Source organism: Bos indicus x Bos taurus, chromosome 3, assembly GCF_003369695.1.
Source record: "Bos indicus x Bos taurus breed Angus x Brahman F1 hybrid chromosome 3, Bos_hybrid_MaternalHap_v2.0, whole genome shotgun sequence".
NCBI classification, from domain to species: Eukaryota; Metazoa; Chordata; class Mammalia; order Artiodactyla; family Bovidae; genus Bos; species Bos indicus x Bos taurus.
The window spans coordinates 101,107,644-101,131,295 of record NC_040078.1 but is presented as its reverse complement, the minus strand read 5'-3'; the positions used below and the strand labels follow the sequence as shown (position 1 = coordinate 101,131,295).

Genomic DNA, 23,652 nt, shown 5'->3' with positions numbered 1-23,652 from the left:
CATTGACAATGATCCCCATTTTATAGATTTTTAAACCAGAGGCTTAGAAATGTAAAGTGACTTTATCATATGGAAGGTTAGATTTAGAAGTTACCTTAAAGATGATCTATTCTCTGTTCTCTGAGTCCTACAATTAGTGACTATGGCAAAACTCTGACTTGGACTCAGGTGTTTATTGTAATAGGCAGTAATCAAAGTGAGGATCCCTGCTACTCTAGGTGCTTAAGGGAAGTCAAATAGCTTCTCTTCTTCAGGAGACTCAGGCTAAGCCTTAGGTAGGTCATGACCAGGCAGGCATACTGGGGTGCTGGAACCTTACATCTATCTATGCTCACCTTTGGCAGCAGTCAGCATGGTGGAGGCCAGTTCACACTGCTGTGATTCCAAGTGTCCAAGCGTGAACCAGCGAGGGTAACGGCTGGGCACCACAGATACCATATGGTGAGGGTGGGAAGTGTCGCCTGAAGAAGTTGAGTTTTCTAGAACAGGTAACCTAGAAGACCCAGGGAGAGTCATCAGCTACCACCCAGACCCTTGCCATTCTGAGCCACCTTAGAGAAGCTTGTTCTTTGCTGGGGAGGAACTGGGAAGGAAAGGGTTAATGAGGAACCTCAAAGGTTTTAAAACCTATGAGTACTGTACTTTATATGAGGTGAGTGCCTGGGCACTTGGAAGAACTCAAGCTGAACAGTTCTTACTGAAAACAGTTCAAAAGTCATCAGATTAGTTGTTAAAGTATAAGAAATATATGCCAAGTAATCTTCAGCAGTCCTTTCAGGTCAAGCTGAGGCACTCTCTCAGCCTTATAGTCTAACTTAAATTCTTCTGTACGGTCTGGTGCATCCTAGAGGACTACCTGCCTGAACCAAGGATTCTATTCTTGTTTGGAGACAGGATGCCCATAGCTCATTGTTCTCAAGTCTTGATATAGAAAGACTTACTTCTACTTCCCCAGATGTATCTGGTGACCTATGCCCGGGAACCATTTCTCAGTTAGATATGGAAGGGCTCAAACCCTTTGTGAAGCTGCCAAACTGGCCCTGGAACAAAGAGACTCAGGCCTTGGATATTCTGTATCTGTTAAAATCTCAGAGGCTGCTTCAACTCACTGAGAATGCAGCCAGGGAACACGTATGTCACTAGCTAGGAGTCCTAGATCAAAGGAAAATATCTGAACCATTTTAGGGCAGGCCAATGGCAGGTCCAATAGAACACAGAAGGAGGGAAAGAAAAGAAAGTGAGACAAACAAAGAGGCTTCTGCTTTGGTGGAGGCATTTGGGCTGGGAAAAGGCTACCCACCTCATGGCACGTAAGGCTAACCTATAGGACAGGTCTGGATCATGAGGCAGCAGAGCTGAGAACAAGTACTTGGCAAAGGTGTGCATGGGAACACTCTCTCGGTGGATGACTTCTCCAAGGCCGCTGAAGGGGCCTCCTGCAGGAAGGAGATAAACCAGCCAGTTGTTTATCTGTGTGCTTTTGTTTTCCTGCCTGACCTTGAGCTCCAGGGTCCCACAAGTGCTTGCTAGCCATGGGAACCTTAGTTACACTTTAAAGTCAGAAATGTTGCTGTACCTGTGCTCTATTAGAGAGGGGAACCTGGAGTCAAATGCCTAAGACTCTGTGCCAACAGTCCCTTCTCTACTTACCTTCCAGTAGTAAGATGCACTGTTTCTGCAGTGTTTGCACTAGCTCATCGTCCAGCTGCAGCTCCTGGAGTCGACTCAGCAGTTGCTCCTCATTACGGCACACCTTGTCCTGTGCATAGAGGCCTTCAGGCATCACCCTCTGTTGACCCATCCCCATCAGAGCAACTTCCATGGCCAATGACAGGTAGGACTCACTGCTGTTTGGGCAGCCTGCAGCCACAGGGACATGCTGGTACACAGGGGGTCTGCTTTCATTCATATCTGAGGACAACAGGGCACCAGATTTGTTAGGTCAGGCCCCATGGATTTTTGTGCCTCTCCCACCAATGCACACTTTGGGATACAGCTTGGTCAATAACTAACACAAAGAAGCTAAATAAAAAACCAGAACAGTAATATACTGAAAATAAAAAATAAAAATATACTAAAAAATGTTATACATGGTTCTAAAGATTAACTCCTTCCTAAAATATGAACTGGCTAGGCCAGCTGGAAAAAAAATACAGTCATACCAGTCTTCTGTTAGAATGTTATGTAATACTACAATGATCTATTTTTGTGTCTTTCTTCATTAGAATTTAAGAACCTTCTAGGAAAGGGACTTTATCATTTTGCCTTAGGTATCTGCACTGTCTGGTATGTGTAGGGAGCTAAATGTCTGTGGTGAATAAATCCCAAGTACAACCTCAGGTTCTTAAGATGTAAGTGTCATTGTGCAGATGAAAGAGACCAAGGATGATGATTCCTTTTTCAGGGGATAAGAGGGAAGATACGGTAGCCCTGTCTCACATTGAAACCACCTCTTGTCTCTCTACCCAGAGATATTGGAATCCATCCAGTTAAACTATTACTTTTGTGATATTTGCAACTTTAATGTTATTGTTACTTTTTATGCTCCACCTTTGGGTTCTAAGTTTCAGGAGGAGAGCACAGATCTAAAAGCCAGAGTCTTAATTTCTTTTCTTTCTCCCATTATCCATTTCATAAATGTTTAAGGGAAACTATTAAAAGAGAGTTATTGCCCTAACTGCTGTTTTCAGGAACTTGAAAGGCCAGTAGAGACACTTGTAAACAAATTTTATGGCAGTGTGCTAAATACTGTAATATATGCATGTTTACAATACAGTGATAGCATAAAGGAAAAAAGAATCAATTTTGTCTCAAGTCCCTGTTAATTTGAGACTCTACTAAATTGCCTCCCTTTTATTTCTCTTTTGTAAAATTGGTACAAAACCACCACCAGGGAGAATGTTCAAGGGAAACATGAAAGTATTATGTAATTGCAAGGGATACACACACTGCTGATGCAAGTTCTTTTACACTTCCAGACTGTTTTGAGGACCCGGCCTCTGACTTCTCAAATCCCTCTGGTCCTTTTTGTTCCCTTTGGATTACTCTTCAGACATTCACAAGGTAGGAAAGTGACAGGAGCAAAGGAAAGCTGAAGCTGGCAAGGCAAAATGGGTGAACAGGACAGAGCCAGTCCACAGAGTGGGGAAGGAAGATAAGAAAGGAGCAGTCCCAAGGAAACCGCTCAGGGGAGGTCCAGTTTAGATAAGGGAACAAGAGGGGTAAAACAGACTCTGTCATGGAAAAGAAGAGGGCTCCAAAGGGTAGTCTGGGCTTCCCTCAGGCTGACCCCTGTACCTGACACTTCCAGATAGCCATCATCATTCAGGCGGCAGGCCTCAGTCAAGGTGAGAAACAGGCAGCCAATTGGATCCAGGGGGTGGCCCACCCAGCCTTCTAGGTTTGTGATGGTTGTGGTTCCCCTCTGCAACAGTTCTGGAAATAAGCAGGTCAAAGTTTTTGAGAGGGATAAAGACACACTGCTCTCTGTCCCTGCTTGGTCTCTTCATAAGTCTCCTCATCAGTCTCCTTCAGGTGGTGGCCCTGAGACTCAAAGTAAAGCTTGCCTTGGGTTGAGGAGACTGGTAACCAGCTCATCAGCCACTATGAGGCCATGTGGTATGCATTTGGGCTGCCTGCCAATAGCACACGTATGTAGACACAGCTTTACAGTTTAAAAAGGGTCTTCTCATACCAGATCTCAGTGGATCCAACTGTCCTGTGCGAGAGGCAGGCCAGCATTATTATTCCCATTTTACAGATAAGAAAACTGAGATTTATAGAGGTAAAGACAGGGATTCCACACAGAAGGTAGAATGACCTGGAATCCCCTAGCCCCTGCCACACCAGGAAACTGAATGAAAATTAAGTCCTGGGCCTTGTAGTCCCTGAGAACCCCATCAGCCTAAGCAGTTGAGATGGCTCCTGATCACTATACCTTTCTTCTGATGCTTGTAGATTTCCAGCTGCCGCTGCTGCTGCAACCTGAGAGTATTGATAATGGCCACTGTGAGTCTGAGGGCCTCTTTTGGGTAACCATGGGAACGCAGGGCATCAACCCGAGCACAGGCTGTAGGCACATGCTCTATCAGATGAGAAGAAGATATTTTGATTGAGTTAAATCTTCAAATCAGGAAAATTTGTGTTTGACAAAGGGAGACTGTATTCAGTTCAGGTCCTCAAATTTGATCTGACATCTATTGTGTACCAAAAATTGTATTTTATCTTTTAGGGATAAGTCACAGGTACTACCTCCAAGGAGATACACTGCAGCCTCAGCGTAGTGGTTTGGTGTAGAAAGGGGCAAAGAACTAGGATAATAAACTGTTATACCTCTTTCTGAACATGAACCTCAGGAACCTAATGCAGCAATAAACTACTTTTATAGAGGGAAAGGCCTCACTTGTTTATTAATCCTGTTTCCTGAGAACCTATTATGTGCAAGGTAGCACGCTGGGCAAATCAACTACAAAAATGTATAAGAAACGGTCACTATCCTCAAAGAGCTCACAAATAATACATAAAAAGATCATTATAAAACAGTTAAAAAGAAATGACAAGATAGAAATATACACAGAAAGAAAATATTTGAACTGTGTGCTTTATAGGGCAAGTAATATTTTAAATAGGTAGAAAAATAGAAACAGGCATCCCTGGCAAAGAGAACATCTAAATAAAGGCATGTAAGTAAAAGCATAAAAAGTATTCTGGATAACATCTTCCGAGTATGGCAAATAGTTTTGTGTAGAGTTAGGTTATGTGGCTAGAGACAGCCTGGAAAGGTGGAGTCTAGAATGTTAAGCTTTGAATGCCATTCTAAGAAGTTTGGATTTACCTTAGGCATAATGAATGACTACCAAACACTTATAAATGGGGAAGGGATTAAAAATTATAGGAATAATTATAGAAAATACAGATAAAATAGAAAATAAAAATCAGAGATAACCATTATTTCTAATTTCATATTTTATGAAAAATATGTATCTCTAGACTTTCCTAATTTTAATAAAAATGAAGTATTATAATTATTGTTTTATAATTAGGTTTTTCCACTTAATAATTCATTTTAAATATTTTTCCATACCATTAAATATACTTCCATAATATTAAAAATGATTATATATCATTCCACTAAATATGTGTACTACCCATTGGCTCAATCAGTCCCCTATTGCTGGATGTTGTTTTTAATTTTTCTCATCTATACGTTATATGTTCATGCTTTAATAAACCTCATAACTTTATGCACATTCTTAGTTAATTATAGCTCAGGATAAATTCCTAGATGTAGAATTCCTGGATCAAGGGCTATGAATTTATTTTAAAGGCTTTTGATAAGTGTTGCTGAAATGCAGTAAGTATTTACATTCCTACCAGTAGTATACTACTGGTACCAGTACTACTACTACCAGTAGTATATGAGATTATGATATCCAATGTAGCCTCTCCTGCACCAAAACCAGTTATCTTTATTTAAAAAAAATTCCTATTTGACAACTGAAACATGGTAATTCAGTGTTGTTTTGATTTGGATCTTTGTTTATAATGGGGTGTGTATTTTTCACACACTTGTTAGATTTATGTTTTAAAAGTATTAGATCAGAGAAGAAGAAAAATAATCAGTGGGAATTTCAAGTAGTGACCTACAGTGAGTTTGGCCAAAAACTTTCAAGAGAGAGACAGGCACACATCCAGATTCAGCAGGCTCTTGTGAAAGACAAAGATATGGGATGAGGGACAGAGGTAGGGAATTAGGAGATGATAATAAAAATGTATGCTATTGTTTTAAGACTCAGAGAATGAATATTATTGTATAAGTGTGTAGTGTGGAATATACATTCTGTAACAAAGTCAAGAATAGACTAACAGAAGGCCAGAGGAGAGTTTAAACTCATGATGGAACAGCTTTATTCTGTGATGATAAAGGAAGGAATGAGGAAAGGAAGACAGCTTGGTGACAAATGCAGACAGTCTGAGCTACTAGTACAGAGCAATTTAAGTTTCAAAGTTCATGCCTTTTTAGCAAAATATGTAATTTCAGAGTAGATTCTAATGTTGCTCAGTAACTGCTAAGAGTCTATGAACTGATGTCCAATGGTTTTGTTAGTACTCCTTTAGATTTATTAGCTCCTTTCCCCTCCCCAAATTCAGGAAACAATAGAAATACCTCTATTTGAGATTACTGTACTTCAGCTGAGAACATATACAAGTGGCTCAGGCTATACCCTGAGGCCTTAGTCAAGGCCCCAAAAGATCTGGATGAAGACTGTCCAAAGGGTAGTTGTGTCGCTGGTGTCTATGGAGATGGCTCACTCAGGCCTGACATGAGGTGAGACTGGGCTCTGGAATTCTTAGAGGGATAAGTACACTTACCAAGCCACAGTGGTTGGCCTTGGGAATTGAAGAGTAGCCTCTCACTTTCCCGCTGGCAGGCAGGAGCTGTATATATATCACTGCTGATGATTCGCTGTAAGTGGCTGTCCTGCCAATGCAACTCACGGCCCTCGATGGCTCTAGTGAACACTGTTCGTCTTGGTCTGGATAAAGAATCTGGGGAAGGGAAATAAAAATGCAGCAGTTCGGTGATGGATAATCTGAAGATCTAACTCCTGTGTCTTCTTCAGGATGGGAGGACAGGCAGAAGAGTGTACAGTGTATAGTTAGTGTAATAGTGTATTGTTAGTGAGAGCAGCAACTCTGCCATTTGTCTGGCTGTTCGTTGTGTTACTTCTTTATTGGATAGCTTTTAGTGTGTCCCTGTCCTCTATGGGAAGAACCTTTCTACATAGATCTATGACTGAAGGCCAATTTCTTCTAAGACCCAGAGCTACATGAGAGAGAGGAGGGATAGTGATGCTCAGCTGCTCAATTATAAGGATTCAAACTTTCTACAGAAGCCAAAGGAAAAGATAAGCAGTGAGGTAATATCCTTGGTCAACCCATAACCAATTTCTTTTACAGTATGACCCATATCAGACTAAGTACTTCTGTCACATTGATATAAAAGCTGAAAAAGAGCTGCAGTCCTGTGTATTCTGGTATCTTTAATTTTTAAAATAATTCATTTTCTTTTGGCTGTGCTGGATCTTCATTGCTGTGTGGGCTTTTCTCTAGTTGTGGCAAGCAGGCTTCTCATTGTGGTGGCTTCTCTTACTGTGGAGCACAGGTTCTAGGCACTTGCCTTTCAGTAGTCACAGCACAGGGGCTCAGTAGTTGTGGCTCCTGGGCTCTAGAGAATAGGCTCAGTAGTTGTGGTGCACGGGCTTAGTTGCTTTGCGGCATGTGGGATCTTCTGGATCAGGGATCAAACCTGTCCCCTGCATTGGCAGGTGGATTCCTCACCACTGAGCCACCAGGGTAAGTCCTCTGGTATCTTTATCACACTAGTATCTGCAGGCTTACAACCTGTTCTCCAATAAGAAAACCTGAGGCTGACAAAAGATTAATTACATTGTTTTCTCAATGGAGTCCTACCAAACCATCTCTCTTCAGGAAAAGGGCTGAAGGGAAACAGCAGACAAAGTAAGCTCAATTCTTTAGGGTGGTGTGTAGGAACTGACTCATTAGAAAAGACCTTGATGCTGGGAAAGAGTGAAGGCAGGAGGAGAAGGGGACAACAGAGGACGAGATGGTCAGATGGCATTGACTCAATGCCAACTCAATGGACATGAGTTGGAGCAAGCTCCAGATGGTGAAGGACAGGGAAGCCTGGCATGCTGCAGTCCATGGGGTCACAAAGAGTCGGACACGACTGAGCAACTGAACAACGACAAAATACTGGAGTGGGTTGCCATTTCCTTTTCCAGGGGACCTTCCTGACCCAGTGATCGAACCTGAGTCTCCTGCATTGCAGGCAGATTCTTTACCATCTGAGCCACATGGGCTTTAATAAGGTAACATCTGAATAGAGACCTGAGGGAACTATAGAGCAAGCCTTAAACATAACTAAGGAAAGCGCATTCTAGGCAAAAGGAACATCAAGTGCTAAGCTGAGGTGGGAACATATTTGAAGTGTTTGAGGGCAGGGCAGAGGCCAGTGTACCTAGAATGGAATGAGCAAGCCAGAAAGTCACAGGAGATGAGGTCAGAGAGGTACTAGGGAACCAGAACGGGCAGAGCCTTCTAGGCCATGAGGAAAGATGAGAAGCCACTCGAGGGCTTTGAGTTGTTGAAGGTGTATGATCTGATCTGACAACTGGCAGCAGCATAGAAAACAGACTTTAAGGTAGAAGCAGTTAGGAGGTCACTGCCATGATTCGTGAAAGATAATGGTAATCTGTTCAAAGTAATATGCAGTAGAGACGATGAGAGTAAATGAACTTTGGCTATGTTCTAAAGGCAAAGGTAACAGGATTTGCCCATGGATTAGATCTGGGGAATCTGGGTGAGAAAGAGAAGAATCAAGAATGACTCCAAGGTTTTTAAGGTAGACTTGCCATATGCAGAGATAGGGAAGTCTACACAAGAGAAGCAGGTTTGGGTGGGGCTTAAGAGGTAAGAAATCCTACTGAGATGTCTATTAATATCTAAGAGGCAATATCGAAAAGGTAGTTAAACATGTAAGTCTGGAGTTGAGAGGAAAAGTTTGGGCAGGAGATATAAATTTGAATGTTGTTAGTATATAGATGATTATTAAAACAATGCAGTTATCAGGGGAGTAAATACAGAAAGAGAAGTGGTTTGATGACTGAGCCCTGGGTACTCTAGAATTTTAGGTTGGGAAGTGGTGGGGAGACAGTAAAGGAGACTGAGAAAGAGGGGCCAAGGAAGAGGAGAACCAAGAGAACAGTGTCGTGGGATAAGATGAAAAAGGTGTTTGAAAAAGAGTGACCAGCAGTAACAAATATTGCTGATAGATCAAGTAAATTCTGACTCGAAAACTAGATTTAGGAATGGTTAGCGTTAGTGACCAGTACAGGAGCTGTTTCAGTACTGGAGGGATGACTGCCTGACTAGAGTGAATTCAAGGGAGAATAAGAGCAGAAGAAGCAGAGAAGATAAATATATAACATTCTTTTGAGCATTTTTCTTAATTCTACCACTTATTTCTACTCTCTCAGAGAAATAGGGTGGTGGACAGGAGAGGCATGTAGGGTCAGAAAGTATGTTTTTTTGTTTTGTTTCAGGTGAACAATAAAACAATGTGCTGGTATACTCCTAGGAATAATCCACAAAAATCTGTGATGCAGGAGAGAGGAGATAATTCCTGGGGTGATTCCAGATAAAAGAGAAGGAATAGGTTCTTAAGAACAAATGGAGGGCTTGGACTTAGACAGAAGCACAAAGAAAAATAGGGGAACAGGCAGAGTAGACGGGCATAGACAGAGGCAGATGTGATAACAGAGTTTTGGAGATTTTCTTCTGATTGCTTCTATATTCTCAGTGAACAGGAAGCAAGGCTCTAGGCTGAAAGTGAGGAAGGGGAGAAAGTATAGAAAGTTTTAAGGAAAAGACAATGTGAAACAGTAATTTAGAAGAGTGAAAGGAAGCATGGACTAGAGAAATGTAGGTGATGTATGGACAGTACAACGGGCCCACTTGAAATTAGTGGTCATGAATTTAAAGAAGACCAGTTATCATGGTCGTGTTTCTTGCCAATATGTTCACTGTGTGAGTGTGAGCACTGAGTAATTAGAAAGTCAGACCGAATTACTGAAGTGAAGGTTTTGCTATGTGAATATAACTAAGGGAAAGAGGGAGTTGAGTATGTTTGCAGGGTAGTGATTATAATGATGTACCAAGGAATCTAATCTGGATAAGGAGGAAAATGAGGCTACCACAAGAATGAAAAAGTGACAGGATCAAAATTCCTAGTGGGTCCAGGAATTACTGGAATATGCATAACAGACAAAATAATCTAGTAAGGCTGGTGGTGGTAATTAGAGCTGCTTGAAATTATGACTGTAAAGAAGGAGCAGTTATTGGTAATGAAAGGGTTGAGGGTATGACCTTGGGGTTGCATGGCTAAGTTATGTAGAAGATAGACTATTGGTACTTCCCTGGTGGTACAGTGGTTAAGAAACCACATGCCAATGCAGGGGACATGAGTTTGATCCCTGGCTGGGGATGACCCCACATGCCTGAGAGCAGCTAAGTCCATGCACTACAACTACTGAAGCCCAAGAACCCAAGAGTGCATGCTCTACAACAAGAGAAGCCATCACAGCGTGAGGCCTGTGCACTGCAACTAGAGAACAGCCTCCACTCATCACAACTAGAGAAAGCCCACACACGGCAATGAAGAGAAGGCACAGCCAAAAATTAACACACACACACAAAAGATAGACTATTAAAAGAGAGGAGGTCAAAGAACTCAGAGACTTGAATACTGGAAGTATCATCTATGTGGCTAAGAATTACAATAGAAGTAGGGACTGACAGTAGTGTTAGTGAGCCAACTGCCAAAAATCTTCAAGGAACAAGGGGTATTAACCCAGAGATAAAAACGACCAAAGCCAGGAGGGTAGCAGACAGCATATTTTAACAGCATCAACTTTAAAACTGGGGGGTATTTTAGGAAGGAGGATAGGATAATGATGTAGAAATGGCAATGAAGAGCAAGCAAGATGCCTACTGCTCCATCAGACCCAAAGGTAAACATACATGAGTGATAAATCAGTCACGGCCTGAGAAAACTTAACAGGAAACAATACCCTCAAATAAGAACCAGTAACGAGTGTTTTGGAACAAGAGAAGCCACCACAATGAAAAGCCTGCACAGCATAACTGAAGAGTAGCCTCCGCTCACTGCAACTAGATAATGCCTATGTGCAGCAATGAAGACCCAGCAATGCGGGGAAAAAAAAAAAAAGAAACAGTAACAACAAATAACCAAAATAATATACAAGAAGGAAACCGCCAAACTGGAGGCATGTATTTATATGCAGCATTTGATTCTCTCTATGCCAATCCAAAGCCAATACTAAAAGCATGAATTCCTATGTTGTGGAGGTTAGATGAGCTACCCAGGAAAGGGGAGCTTCATGTGGCGAAGTTGCAGCCTTTTCATCTCTCATTACCTTGGTTGCCTTAAATACACTGATAATCAATTATGGAACAGTAGATGAAGACCAAGCAAGAACAATAATTTAAATGATTTCCTCCTTGAGGTTAAAAATATCAGTAGATTTATCACTTAAAATAAACGGGAAGACATGTAGAATCAATGTTTGATAAAATCTACCAGTAAAGGATCCCCATGGGCTAAAGAGCAATTAATTGCTAGCAGCACACAGCCTGAGTTAGATGAACTAAAGCTGATGTGAATGCTGATGCCCAGTAATACCTGGTCAGTGGGCTCAAAAGGCAGAAGGTACAGTATCACTGTACTGGATTTGTCTTAAAATGGGGCAAGAGTAAGCAGTATCTTGGAAGCATGGCCCTTGCCTCCTCCCCCCAGATATCTGCTATATAAAAATTTGAGGAAAACAGAGAAAAGTAAGAAAAGCAGCTGTCAGGACATTTTTTAAAGTTTTTTTTTTTTTTTTCTGCAGGTATTCCATCTTTCCCTTGAGGTAAGTCTTCTGAGATAAAAACCAACTCCAATGGAGGCCAAGATCCATAAGTCATGAAGAACTTGAAGGGTAAAGAGGATTCATGCAGAGGGTTCTAGGAATTTATGCTGGGCACTGTAAGGACACAGCCAGAGCAGAAAAGGACAGCATCCCCAATGTCAAAGATAAAAATCTTGCCCTTATTTAAGGTTTGGCATTTCAAGATAAACAAAGGACAGGCTTTTCTTATTTAGGATGACAATTCTGACAGTACAAAAGTTGTCCAGCCACCTTCATTCTAGGGCTTTAACTTCTGACCTTTTGGAGTTCCAGGCACCAAGACCCTAGAATGACATCTGGCTCACCTGAACTGTGACTGGCATTCTGGGGAAGTGCATTGGTGATGTTGGGTAGTTCATGCCCATAGTTTCCATCCTCCAGGGGACAGATATCCAGGTCATTCCATTTCTGCAGTTGCTGCAGCCAACAGGATTTTTCTTCCAATTTGCAATGTGGATTTAAAATGATGCACACCCATAAGGCCCCTGGAAAAGAAAGCAACCACATCCTTGACATCTCTCCTTTGATGTATGTCTAAGCCTTAATTTTTCAGTTTACTCTTTTCTTCTATTTTCAGTTGGTAGGAAAAGTTTCCAAAACATCAGTTCTCAGTATAAAAAACCAAATCTGCTAAAGTTTTCAGAAATGCTTATTTTTCCTGCCCAAAGGTTTCTTAAAGCAGAGTAGCTATCTTGATATCTGGATATGTGCCTGTGTTTGATGAACAAGATAGATTTGGACTTGAATTCTGAGCTCAAATCTGCAGTCCAACAATTTATTGAGAGCTTTCTTGTTCAAGAGTTTGTATTGGAGAATAAGACACTGTTCCTACCCTTGAGGAGCTCTGCAGTGGGGGAAGACAGAAAAATAAACACAGTGTCATTTGAATATGAATAAGTGTTAAGATAAAGATATGTTCAGGGTACAATAATAGCCAGAGCAAAGACATTTACTGTAAGAAGGAAGGTGCTCAGAAAAGGATTCAATTTTTGGTTAGTTGATAGCTTCAAATCCCTCAACTGTAAAACAGATCATAATGTAGAGAGCCTGGCATATTACTTTGCATGTAGTGGAATTATATTTCCTTTTTCCAGGGAAAATAATTTATTTGGACTTGGGTTTTGATACTGTTTTTCAGCTATGATGCCTTAAAACTATCACATTCTTGGATCTTCTCTGTCACTATAGCAGAGTATCATATATTCCACATAACCAGTAAGTACAGTTTCTTTGATCACATCACCCTTCTTTTCAAGCAAACCTGCTTCCTCTTTTCAAAGTTGGTTATGTGGCTGAGCCAGAAATATTCTCATTCTCAAGTTAACAATAAAACCCGGCTGCAGAATGTCTTAAGTTAAACATTCTTTGGGATGGAGCTACATCTGTGGATGGAGGTATATTCAGATACTATTTCAAGACCCCTTAAAGTCAAATAAGAATGTTTTAAAAGACCATTTAAGCCTCAATTTCAGGTACTAACTAGAAGATAAAAATTCATTTCTATAGGTTCAAATAAGTTTTTCAAATCCACAATGAAAAAAAAACTATACTATATAATACTGTATATTAAATATTGTATAATGATGGCTCTTAAGAGGATTATAGTTAGGAGTCAAATTGAGTGACTCTTAACTTATAATAATTGTAACCCAGGTGGCTCAGTGGTAAAGAATCCACCTCCCAATGCAGGAGAAAAAGGAGAGGCAGGTTTGATCCCTGAGTTGGGAAGATCCCCTGGAGAAGGAAATGACAACCCACTCCAGTCTTCTCACATGGAAAATCCCATGGACAGAGGAGCCTGTTGGGCTACAATTCATAGGCTCACAAAGAGTTAGACACTACTGAGCAACTGAGCACACACATACACAAATAATAATAATTATAATAAAGCACAGTAAATACCATTATAGCCATATATAAAGTGTTATGAGAATAGGTATGATGGAACAATTAACTCTGTACATGGGGTCAGGAAAAGTTACAGCATTTGAGTTTGTCCTTGAAGAATAAACATGAGTTATTTCTAGTTAAAAATGGCTAACTAAACATGTATGTTTATCACCACTCCCTCTTAATACTTTATTAAAACAAAAGTGGAGAGATAAAAACAGGCATAAATATTCAAGGTAGTTCAGTACCTGCTCATTGCCTCTCCTGGAAGAAAACCAGAGCTTTACTCACTGGAAAGACTGATTCACAGAAGTTCTGGATTGGGAATACTACACAAAGCTGAGGGTAGGTTTTCCATACTAAAAACTGAGGGATTAAGAAAAACATACATATGGAACAAATGAACACCCCCACCCCCACCATGCAGTCCTCTTTCCCTGCTTGGTTGTGAGAAGACTGTGGTGGTCTTATAATTGAGACATTGTGTTCATGTCCTAGTGTTTTGTGGAAGGTAGAACTTGTGAGTAATAAGATTAGCTGAGGAAATACCTAAGCAAAGTGCTGAAGGAGCAGCCTGGTTCCTCTGCTTAGAGTAAAATGCAAGAAGAAAGAAATTATTTAAAGACAGAACTGTTCATCAAAAAGGAAGTAAAATGTAAAGATCTGGAACATTCTCAGCCTATGCACATTGAAAAGAATGAGAAAGGCCGTTTGGGAAAGAACCCTAAGGGTGTGACCTTAAAAGAGGTAAATCCTCATCTTTCATTGTAGGAAGAAAAAGAGAACATCTATAATTTTATAATTTTAAAAATTAAGAAAGAACGGTCATTTAGAAATGTGGAGGCATATTAGAAAAAGCAGCTAAAAGAATTAAAAATTGCTCTTTCTAAGAAGTAGGAACTGACAATGTGAAGGAATATGGCAGAGGAATACTGCTTTTTATTTGACATTTTAACCTGTGTACATGTATTACTTCATTTTAAAAGAAGAACAAGAGATAAATAGGAGTTGTTTAAGCGCAGATATGGCAGGAGAGTATGTACCAAAACAGGGGGAAGGACATAAGGGAAAGCAAAAATGCTGAGATGTCATTGTAGTCTCTCTGAATATTTGTAGTCTATTGGATGTTTTTTCCTTTTGGTAGAAAATTTTTGTAATCTAGGATATCAGCTTTTAATACTATTGGGACTGTGAGTTCCTATCAATAAAAGTGTCCTTTCTGAACACCAGGTGGCAAGAAATCTTTAATATACAGGAGGTAAAAAATTCTGAACAGTGTGGCAGTAAGAAAGATGCACAAATATTCAGATCATAAAAGTTACTTTCTCAGCTTTTAGAATTTAAGAATCCTAAAGGTCTGTATAAACCTCATGAAAAAAATTGTTTCCTTCACATAGTAGGTCTTCTCCTATGGTGTCTGTGTTACACTGTTTGCTGGTTCTTGTAAAATTAATGTAGGGATAGGGTATGGTCAATTTTATTGGAAACTGCTGAGAGGTCAAGTAACAACAGAGAAGAGCAATATGGCAGACACTGGTGGTTTTAACCAAAGCTACTTAACAGTAGAGTGACAGCAATGAGCAATGGAAGACTGCAGTGGGCTCAAGAGAGCATATGGAGGTAAGCAAATGGAAAGAGGGACGAGGTTTTCAAGAAGTGTTGTTCTGAAGGTAAAAAGAGAAATAGGGTAATGATTAGAGGAGGAGGGGAAAATCAAAGGCACTTTATGAGACTGAAAATATTAGACCATATTTGTATTCTGATGGAATTGATCCAGTATTGAGGGAGAAATTGATGGTACCAGAGAAAAGAGAAATTGCAGGAGCAAAATTCTTGAGAAGAGGAAATGGCATAGGAACAGGAGCAAATATGTAAAGACTGGTCTTTTATGGGAGCAGAGATACTTTATAGGTTTTAAAAGAAAATTTTTAAAAATGTGCACCCGTGGCTGATTCATGTCAATGTATGGCAAAACCCACCACAGTATTATAAAGTAATTATCCTCCAATTAAAATAAATAAAATTTTTTTTAAAAAGCATATGTGTACAGACGTGGGGAGATGAGAAAACCATGCCTGACTGCTTCTGTTATCTCCCGTTCAGAAACTGAAGGTACTGAGGCCACTCCTCCCGTTCCTACTATCCCTGCTGAGACCATCCCCAGAGGAGTAGGCCTTTTGACCAGTGAGGAACCCTCAGAGTAGTCGGGGTGGGGGGCATGAATGCACATGCTCTAGTGTCTAATCCAATAACGCAGTGTTTTACAAAATGTGGTCTCTGGAAGAATGTCATCAGCATCCTCTGGGAATTTGTTGGAAATGCAAAGTATCAGGTCCTACTCCAACTGACAAGATCAGAAACTCGGGGACAGGGCCCAGCATTCTATTTTAACAAGTATTCCAGGTGATTCTGGGAAGATACAGATAGCGGTCTGTGTGGAATGCTGAGAGTTTCTTGGAAGGTTGATACAGCAATTTCTTAGATATGAAAATGTCACAACCAAGAGCTTTTCATAATGAATCTAAGTAACTAACAAAAGCTTTAGAAGCACTGGGGTCACGCTCCGTTTACTTCCTGTCACCTACCAAAGGCCAAGTCCAAATCCACAACACAATCCTTCGATTGTCACAGAAATTATTCCCAAGAGATTCAGGACTCAGATACACCTGACGCTCTGAAGGCTAATTTCAAATTCTTAAAAAACATGCACTTTTGGGGAAAACAGTACATACGAGATGAAATTGAGGGAGATGTTGCACAAGGATGCTTGATTTGGAGCTGAACAGGCTGGGGCTCCAGTGTTAGAGCCACCACCTGCTAGTGTGTAACTTTGAACAAAAAACTTTCTGAGCTCCATTTTTCTCACCTGAACATATGGAGATGCTGATGTCTTATCCTTGAAGGGTCCATGCCTACAATCCCTTCTGAGGGAAGCTGTTTCCAAGTTGCCATGCACTGTGTTACATGACCCTGGTCACAAGTGGTTAGACCAGTAACTTAAATTAATAGTTCAACATTCCTGTACTTTGGAAAATGTGATTGTGTCAGAGAGACAGTTTTCTATACTTCTTTATTTCATTCTGTATCCAGAAGTAACCAGAGGTGTCTCTGTTTCTTTGCAATAAACACACAATTACTTCATAGGTTTGTTATGAGAATTAAACATGCATACAATCTTTAACACAGAGACTGGCACATAATGTTCAATAATGTAGCTGTTCATTATTAATGAAAACTGCAAAGCTGTAGTGCCTCAGGTGATATGAAGCCCCAGCACTCAAACCAAAACCCCACATTTACCAGCCCCAAAGTAACCACATAAAGTCTGAATCATTAAGCCTTATTCCCCAAAGCTTTTAGCTCTAAGACTATAATGTATTAATATATGCTTTGGGGAATTCACTAAAATCCTAAGCTGTAGTGGTTTTTTGGTGCTATTTTGTATGAGAGGAAAGTTTGTCATTGCTTTCTGGGGTGGACAAAGTACAGAGAAGCTATATTAGAAATTTCAGAATATGCCATAGACAACTTTTCTAGTATAACCCCAAAGTGGGGCCGTGACTGGATTGTACGTTCAGAGTATGAAGGATTCTGCAAACAGGGAGGGGAGTTGAGTATCACCACTGCAAAACTGTCATTGAAATGGGAATGATGAAGATAAATAATGACTAAAGAAGATGGTCTTAATGACAAGAATCTTGAACAAAGTGACCATTCAGGAGGCCACAGGTCTAATTTAATCTAAAAGTCCCATGGTCCTCAACCAGACCAGTTATGACAAGAAATAAAAAGTGTAAATGAACACTAAATTACATTTTAAAGGTCAAGGAATCAAATTATATTGGTGACTGGATGTAGGGAATAAAACAAAAATGAGTGCTTGACAGTAAGTTTTGTCGAATAAGAAATGGTGGTGCCGGGGGCTGGTCGCACGGAGGGGCGGTGCCACCTCGCTGAGTGGTCCCAGGCGGCCTCGCGCTCCGCCGGGAGCTGGGATCCCCCCCCCCCCCCCAAAAAAAAAAGAAATGGTGGTGCCAATGCCAGGTTCAGGGGAATCTTTCTTCATAGAAGGCCTGATTTCATTTTTGGATTTCTCAAGTTTGAGGTGATTAGGAGATTTTTTCAGTAGAAATGGTCATAGGGCAGCAGCTAATACAAGACTGGAAATGAGATAATCGAAAGAGGATGAGGAAGAGATCACCACAGAGGTTACTCTGAGGTCATGATACTAAAAAAAAAAAAAGAGTTCTCAAAGGACTGGAAAAGGTCAGTTTTCATTCCAATCCCAAAGGAAGGCAATGCCAAAGAATGTTCAAACTACCACACATTTGCACTCATCTCACATGCGAGCAAAGTAATGCTCAAAATCCAAGCCAGGCTTCAACAGTACGTGAATCGTGAACTTCCAGATGTTCAAGCTGGATTTAGAAAAGGCAGAGGAACCAGAGATCAAATTGCCAACATCCACTGGATCATAGAAAAAGCAAGAGAGTTTCAGAAAAAAATCTACTTCTGCTTTATTGATTACACCAAAGCCTTTGACTGTGTGGATCACAATAAAGTGTGGAAAATTCTAAAAGAGATGGGAATACCAGACCACCTGACCTGCTTCTTGAAAAATCTATATGCAGGTCAAGAAGCAGCAGTTAGACATGGAACAACAGACCGGTTCCAAATTGGGAAAGGAGTATGTCAAGGCTGTATATTGTCACCCTGCTTATTTAACTTATATGCAGAGTACATCATGAGAAATGCTGGGCTGGATGAAGCATAAGCTGGAATCAAGACTGCCAGGAGAAATACCAATAACCTCAGATATGCAGATGACACCACCCTTATGGCAGAAAGTAAAGAGGAAGCCTCTTGATGAAAGTGCAAAAGGAGAGTGAAAAAGTTGGCCTAAAGCTCAATATTCAGAAAACTAAGATCATGGCATCCGGTCCCATCACTTCATGGCAAATAGATGGGGAAACAATGGAAACAGTGGCTGACTTTATTTTTTTGGCTCCAAAATCACTGCAGATGGTGACTGCAGCCATGAAATTAAAAGACACTTGCTCCTTGGAAGAAAGGCTATGATCAACCTAGACAACATATTAAAAAGCAGAGACATTACTTTGCTAACAGAGGTCCATCTAGTCTAGTCAAAACTATGGCTTTTCCAGTAGTCATATATGGATGTGAGAGTTGGACTATAAAGAAAGCTGAGTGCTGAAGAATTGATGCTTCTGAAGTGTGGTGTTGGAAAAGACTCTTGAGAGTTCCTTGGATGGCAAGGAGATCCAACCAGTCTATCCTAAAGGAAATCAGTCCCGAATATTCATTGGAAGGACTGAAACTGAAACTGCAGCTGAAACTCCAATACTTTGGCCACCTGATGTGAAGAACTGACTCACTAGAAAAGACCCAGATGCTGGGAAAGATTGAAGGAGGGAGGAGAAGGGGCCAACAGAGGATGAGATGGTTGGATGGCATCACTGACTCAATGGACATGAGTTTGAGCAAGCTCTGGGAGTTGGTGATGGACAGGGAGGACTGGTGTATTGCAGTCCATGGGGTTGCAGAGAGTCGGACATGACTAAGCAACTGACCTGAACTGAACAAAGGAGAATAGAGAAAGAAAAATAGAAGTCCAGGGCTCAAGGCTTAGAAATGGCCTTATGGCTAAGAGGTTTGCTGGAAATGATAAAGAAAAGCAGGCCCAGGGAATGCAAGAAAAGTGAGAATAGCAAGTATTTGGAAAGCCAAGCTAATGCCATGAGACAGAAGCCAAGGCAAAAGGTTTTCTCTCACTAAAAGCTTCTGTATGGTAATATCTGGAATAGAACGCTGGTGTCAGTAGCAAAATATAAGGCTGTGGAAGAAACACAAGTGAATTCAAAATGACTCTGGGTGGCCTCTGTAGAACCTAAATCTTCCACCATTTGGGCTAAAGTTCACTTAGCAAGATCTATGTAATGACTAATGACAAGTATTCACTAACACTATTGCTGGGGACAAGCTCATAGGATAGACATAGCGCTTCTCTGAGATATGCGGACTTACCTAGCTCATCCCAGAGCTGCCTGCACTTATCTGTCATGCTTGTTCCTTGTTGCCTCCACAGTGTGAGTCGTGGGTCGGCCATAAACTGTTCAGTTATTAGTGTCAGCATCCTGGCTCCATTGGAATCTCTCATCCGCAGCATCTCTCGAACCTGACACATAAGGAGGGGCAGGTGGTTGGTGACTGTACATCATAACAAAGTAGGAGGAGAAGAAGGGGAGGAGGGGGAGGAGAAGATGAAGTATCTAAGCACAGCATATCCAAGGAGCCAAAAAGAAGGCCTCTTCTTCTGTAAGCAAGTTCTCTGCATGTATCAAGAGATCCTGCTGTGTGCAATGAGATACCACTTCATACTCAGAAGGATGGCTAGAATAAAAAAGCTAGATAATAAGTGCTGGCAAGGATATAGAGAAATCAGAACTCTCATACACTGTTTAGTGGGATTGTAGAATGATGCAGCCACTTTGGAAATCAGTCTAGAAATTCCTCAAATGATTAAACATAGAGCTACCATATGGCCTACTAATTCCATTCCTAGAGAGAAATGAAAAAATATATATGTCCACACAGAAACACTGTACAAGAATGTTTATAGGAGCATTATTTATAACAGCTTAGAGGTGGAAACAATCCAAATGCCCATCAACAGACAAACAGATAAAAGAAATGTGTGGTATCCATACAATGGAATATTATTTGGCCATAAAAAGGAATGAAGTACTGACACATGCTACAACATGGATATATGTTTTTAAGTATTTTGAAATACTATGCCAGGAGAAAAAAGCCAGTCACAAAAGACTACATACTATAGGATTCCATTCCTAGGAAAGTCCAGAATAGGGAAATCTATAAAGACAGAAAGTACCTTAGTGGTTGCTTAGAGCTCGGGGAAGAGGGGCATGGGGAACAGGGGAGTGATAGGTAAAGGGAATGGGGTTTATTTTTAAGATAATGAAAATGTTCTAAAGTTGACTGCAGTGATAGCTGTACGTATCTGTCAATATACTAAAAACCACTGAATTGTACAATTTTTTAAATGGGTGAATTTTATGATATGTGAATTATATTTCATCAAAGGTGTTAAGAAAGAAAAGAAAGAAAGCCTGCTGTGAGAGCCCCCAGTTCCAAAATACTAAGTTTCTGGAACTTCTCAGTGGCTAATACTCTGCACTCCCAATGCAAGGGGCCAGGGTTCAATCCTTGGTCAGAAAACTAGATCCCACATGCCACAACTAAGACCTGGCACAGCCAAATAAATCAGTTAATATTTTAAAAACAACAAAATATTGTCTCTTTAAGGCCTCATTGGGCAGCCTTGGGTTCAAGGCAGGGGGAGGTAGCTTCATTACTAATCCCCCCAGGAATGCAAACTCATTTAGAGACTGTGGAGCCAGAGGAAGAGGATGACCAGGGTGAGCAGTAGGGCTCCCTGGACGCAACCTGCTCTGGTCTGCTCTGCTCAGCTTTCCTCCACCCAAGTAGTTTTCAAGCATTCAGTACAGGTAGGTCAAGTGAGCTAGCTACAATGCATGAAGCCAGAAGTGTGGTGAGCCCAGTTTACTTAAGGGAAAAAAAATCTTTTCATATCTTACCTTGGCAAACATTGAATTGAGTTGCTTTCCAGAGCCATAGTAACCACCCTGGGAGAGAAAGAGCTTCACTTGTTCTTTCACCTGTTCTTCATCCAAATGCCAACAGTTCTCATCATCAATGCTGGCCCCAGCTGTTGGGTCAGGAGCACCTGCGAGGAATAGGGTGGTGAAATGAATCTCCTGAGTTCCTACACTCCACACTCAGCAGGAGCAGCCCTCTGTGAGTATATTCAGAAACAGACAGGCATTCTGCCTTAATCTGGGCTTTGTCAATTGTGTGGCTCTCAATAAACGTAAGAGAGTAGAGCTAGTTTCATGTTCACTGAAGTCTCAGTTGTATCCTCTCCCAAGGTCTACGAATATCATCCTGGGGTAAAAATGCACAAACACAAAAATAGTGATGTATTTTTTTTCCCCTAGGAGAATGTAATTTTTCTTCTATTTTGTTTTTCTTTGAAGTTTAAAATAAGCCTAAAGCACACATATTATTTTAAAATTAAAAAAATACTTTCTTAGAAAATAAAAATTTCTCTTTTTAAAATTCACTATAAAATTGTAGCTTCTCAAGTGGAGTCAACAATTCTAAATTTCTGGAAACTTGCAACCCAGAGCACAGGCAGGGTTGTATACAGGGTGATGTTTTATAAATTTATACTCAGAATATCTTTCCTTCCTGGGCTCACCTCAATGACATCACTTAAAACACAGTGTTAGTTATTTACACATCCCTCTCCCCTAGTAGCCTGTTAGCTCCTTGCTCACAGTTGAATCATTTATAACACAGTTCTGGTAATGTGACAGGCACCTAAGAAATATCTGTGGAATGAAAACTGAATCTTCTTCTCTCACTTTCTCAAAGACTGAGTCCTGTGATAAGTTTTTAGAACCCTGTCTCCAAGTGACAAAAGACTATAAGTCAGTATAGTCTTATAGTATAAGTCAATACTCTATATGTGTGGTTGTGCAATTGGTTACAAATTCATGTCATGTTTCATCAGTCAATCTACCTTTCTTCTTGTCCTCTTATATGAAAGCCTTATTTAAATGAAATCCAGGTCTGCAGAGAATAGTGCTCTTCTGCCATGCTTTTTCAGTGCATCTTACCATCCAGGAAATCAGGAGGACTCATATTTATTCTACAAATACTAATTAACATTAGGAGCAACCAGTTCATGGAATCTGCTATATGCTACTTTTCTTCAAATGTGTTATTCTCAACACAGTTCTGATCATATCCCTTCCCTGCTCAGAAGTCTTCAGTGATAAACCATTCTTTATAAATGAAGTCTAAACTTAGCTTAGCATTTAGGGCCCTTCCTCTTCAGGCCCTTTCACTTCTAGTCTTGTCTTTCCTATACTTATGCTATGTTTCAACTAGAAACTTAGTGTACCCAGAAGTCAATGACATTTCCTGACGACTTTATTTATGCTTTTCCCTTTACTTCCCTTCCTTTCCCCACAACCTGTTCTTTGGCCAAAAAGCATTACTTCTCATTGTCAGTGTTGCCTCAGCTCTATAGTCAGGGCTGCACTGAGAAAGGAAAACCATAAAATACGTATACAGAGAGGCTAACACTGCTGAAATTTACTTGGCAGGAAAGTCTCTCACTGAATTCACCATATAACCCATACACCTCACCTGTCAAAAGTATGCCCTTCATACTCATATGCATGAGAGTAATGTAGTAACTCTCTTCTTCAGTTCAGTTCAGTTCAGTCACTCAGTCGTGTCCAACTCTTTGGGACCCCGTGAATTGCAGCACACCAGGCCTCCCTGTCCATCACCAACTCCTGGAGTTCACTCAAACTCACGTCCATCAAGTCGGTGATGCCATCCAGCCATCTCATCCTCTGTCGTCCCCTTCTCCTTCTGCCCCCAATCCATCCCAGCATCAGAGTTTTTTCCAATGAGTCAACTCTTCGCATGAGGTGGCCAAAGTACTGGAGTTTCAGCTTTAGCATCATTCCTTCCAAAGAACACCCAGGACTGATCTCCTTTAGAATGGACTGGTTGGATCTCCTTGCAGTCCAAGGGACTCTCAAGAGTCTTCTCCAACACCACAGTTCAAAAGCATCTATTCTTTGGCACTCAGCCTTCTTCACAGTTCAACTCTCACATCCATACATGACTACTAGAAAAACTCTCTTCTTAGCACTTTATTATTACTTCTCTTAAAGACCTGTTGCATTTTGTTTTATAATAGAATTGAGCTTGTCTCATATACTCCCAACTACATTGAAGCTTTTAAAGAGTAGAGTAGGGATTCATTTTTGTACCTCACAGTGCCTGGATCATTACAGCATTGAATTAATATTTATAGAATGAACAAATGCATGTCCTATTGACCATCTAGATTTAAAACCCAGGTGGGCAAATAATATATCCTATACTACTTCTGTAAACTGAAAGTGGAAAAGAAAAACAAATATACTCCTTTCATCCTTCAATATTTGTTAAAAACAGCCATTTATTGAGTGCTTCCTACATGACAGTGTCTAAGTACTTTTTATACATATCCCTGCAGTGGCTATAAGACAGGACTGGAAAAGGTCAGTTTTCATTCCAATTC

The 23,652-nt window shown here is 40.6% G+C and overlaps 1 protein-coding gene and 1 long non-coding RNA gene across 2 annotated transcripts in view; one reads left to right on the top strand and one right to left on the bottom strand.

Moving 5' to 3' along the window:
• ZSWIM5 (zinc finger SWIM-type containing 5) overlaps positions 1–23,652 on the bottom strand; it is a 159,523-nt gene that overhangs the window by 23,307 nt on the left and 112,564 nt on the right. Inside the window, exons 3-11 of the mRNA XM_027537442.1 lie at positions 21,083–21,231; positions 19,488–19,638; positions 11,858–12,037; positions 6,373–6,549; positions 3,938–4,084; positions 3,298–3,435; positions 1,651–1,911; positions 1,301–1,436; positions 336–493 (exon numbers count right to left, since the gene is read on the bottom strand). Of these exons, the coding sequence (XP_027393243.1) occupies positions 336–493; positions 1,301–1,436; positions 1,651–1,911; positions 3,298–3,435; positions 3,938–4,084; positions 6,373–6,549; positions 11,858–12,037; positions 19,488–19,638; positions 21,083–21,231 (1,497 nt within the window). The remainder of the gene's footprint in view (positions 1–335; positions 494–1,300; positions 1,437–1,650; positions 1,912–3,297; positions 3,436–3,937; positions 4,085–6,372; positions 6,550–11,857; positions 12,038–19,487; positions 19,639–21,082; positions 21,232–23,652) is intronic.
• LOC113889973 lies at positions 1,751–11,980 on the top strand. The gene is made up of 3 exons (XR_003510382.1): positions 1,751–1,834; positions 2,979–3,063; positions 11,493–11,980. It is a non-coding gene; the product is annotated as an uncharacterized LOC113889973 (long non-coding RNA).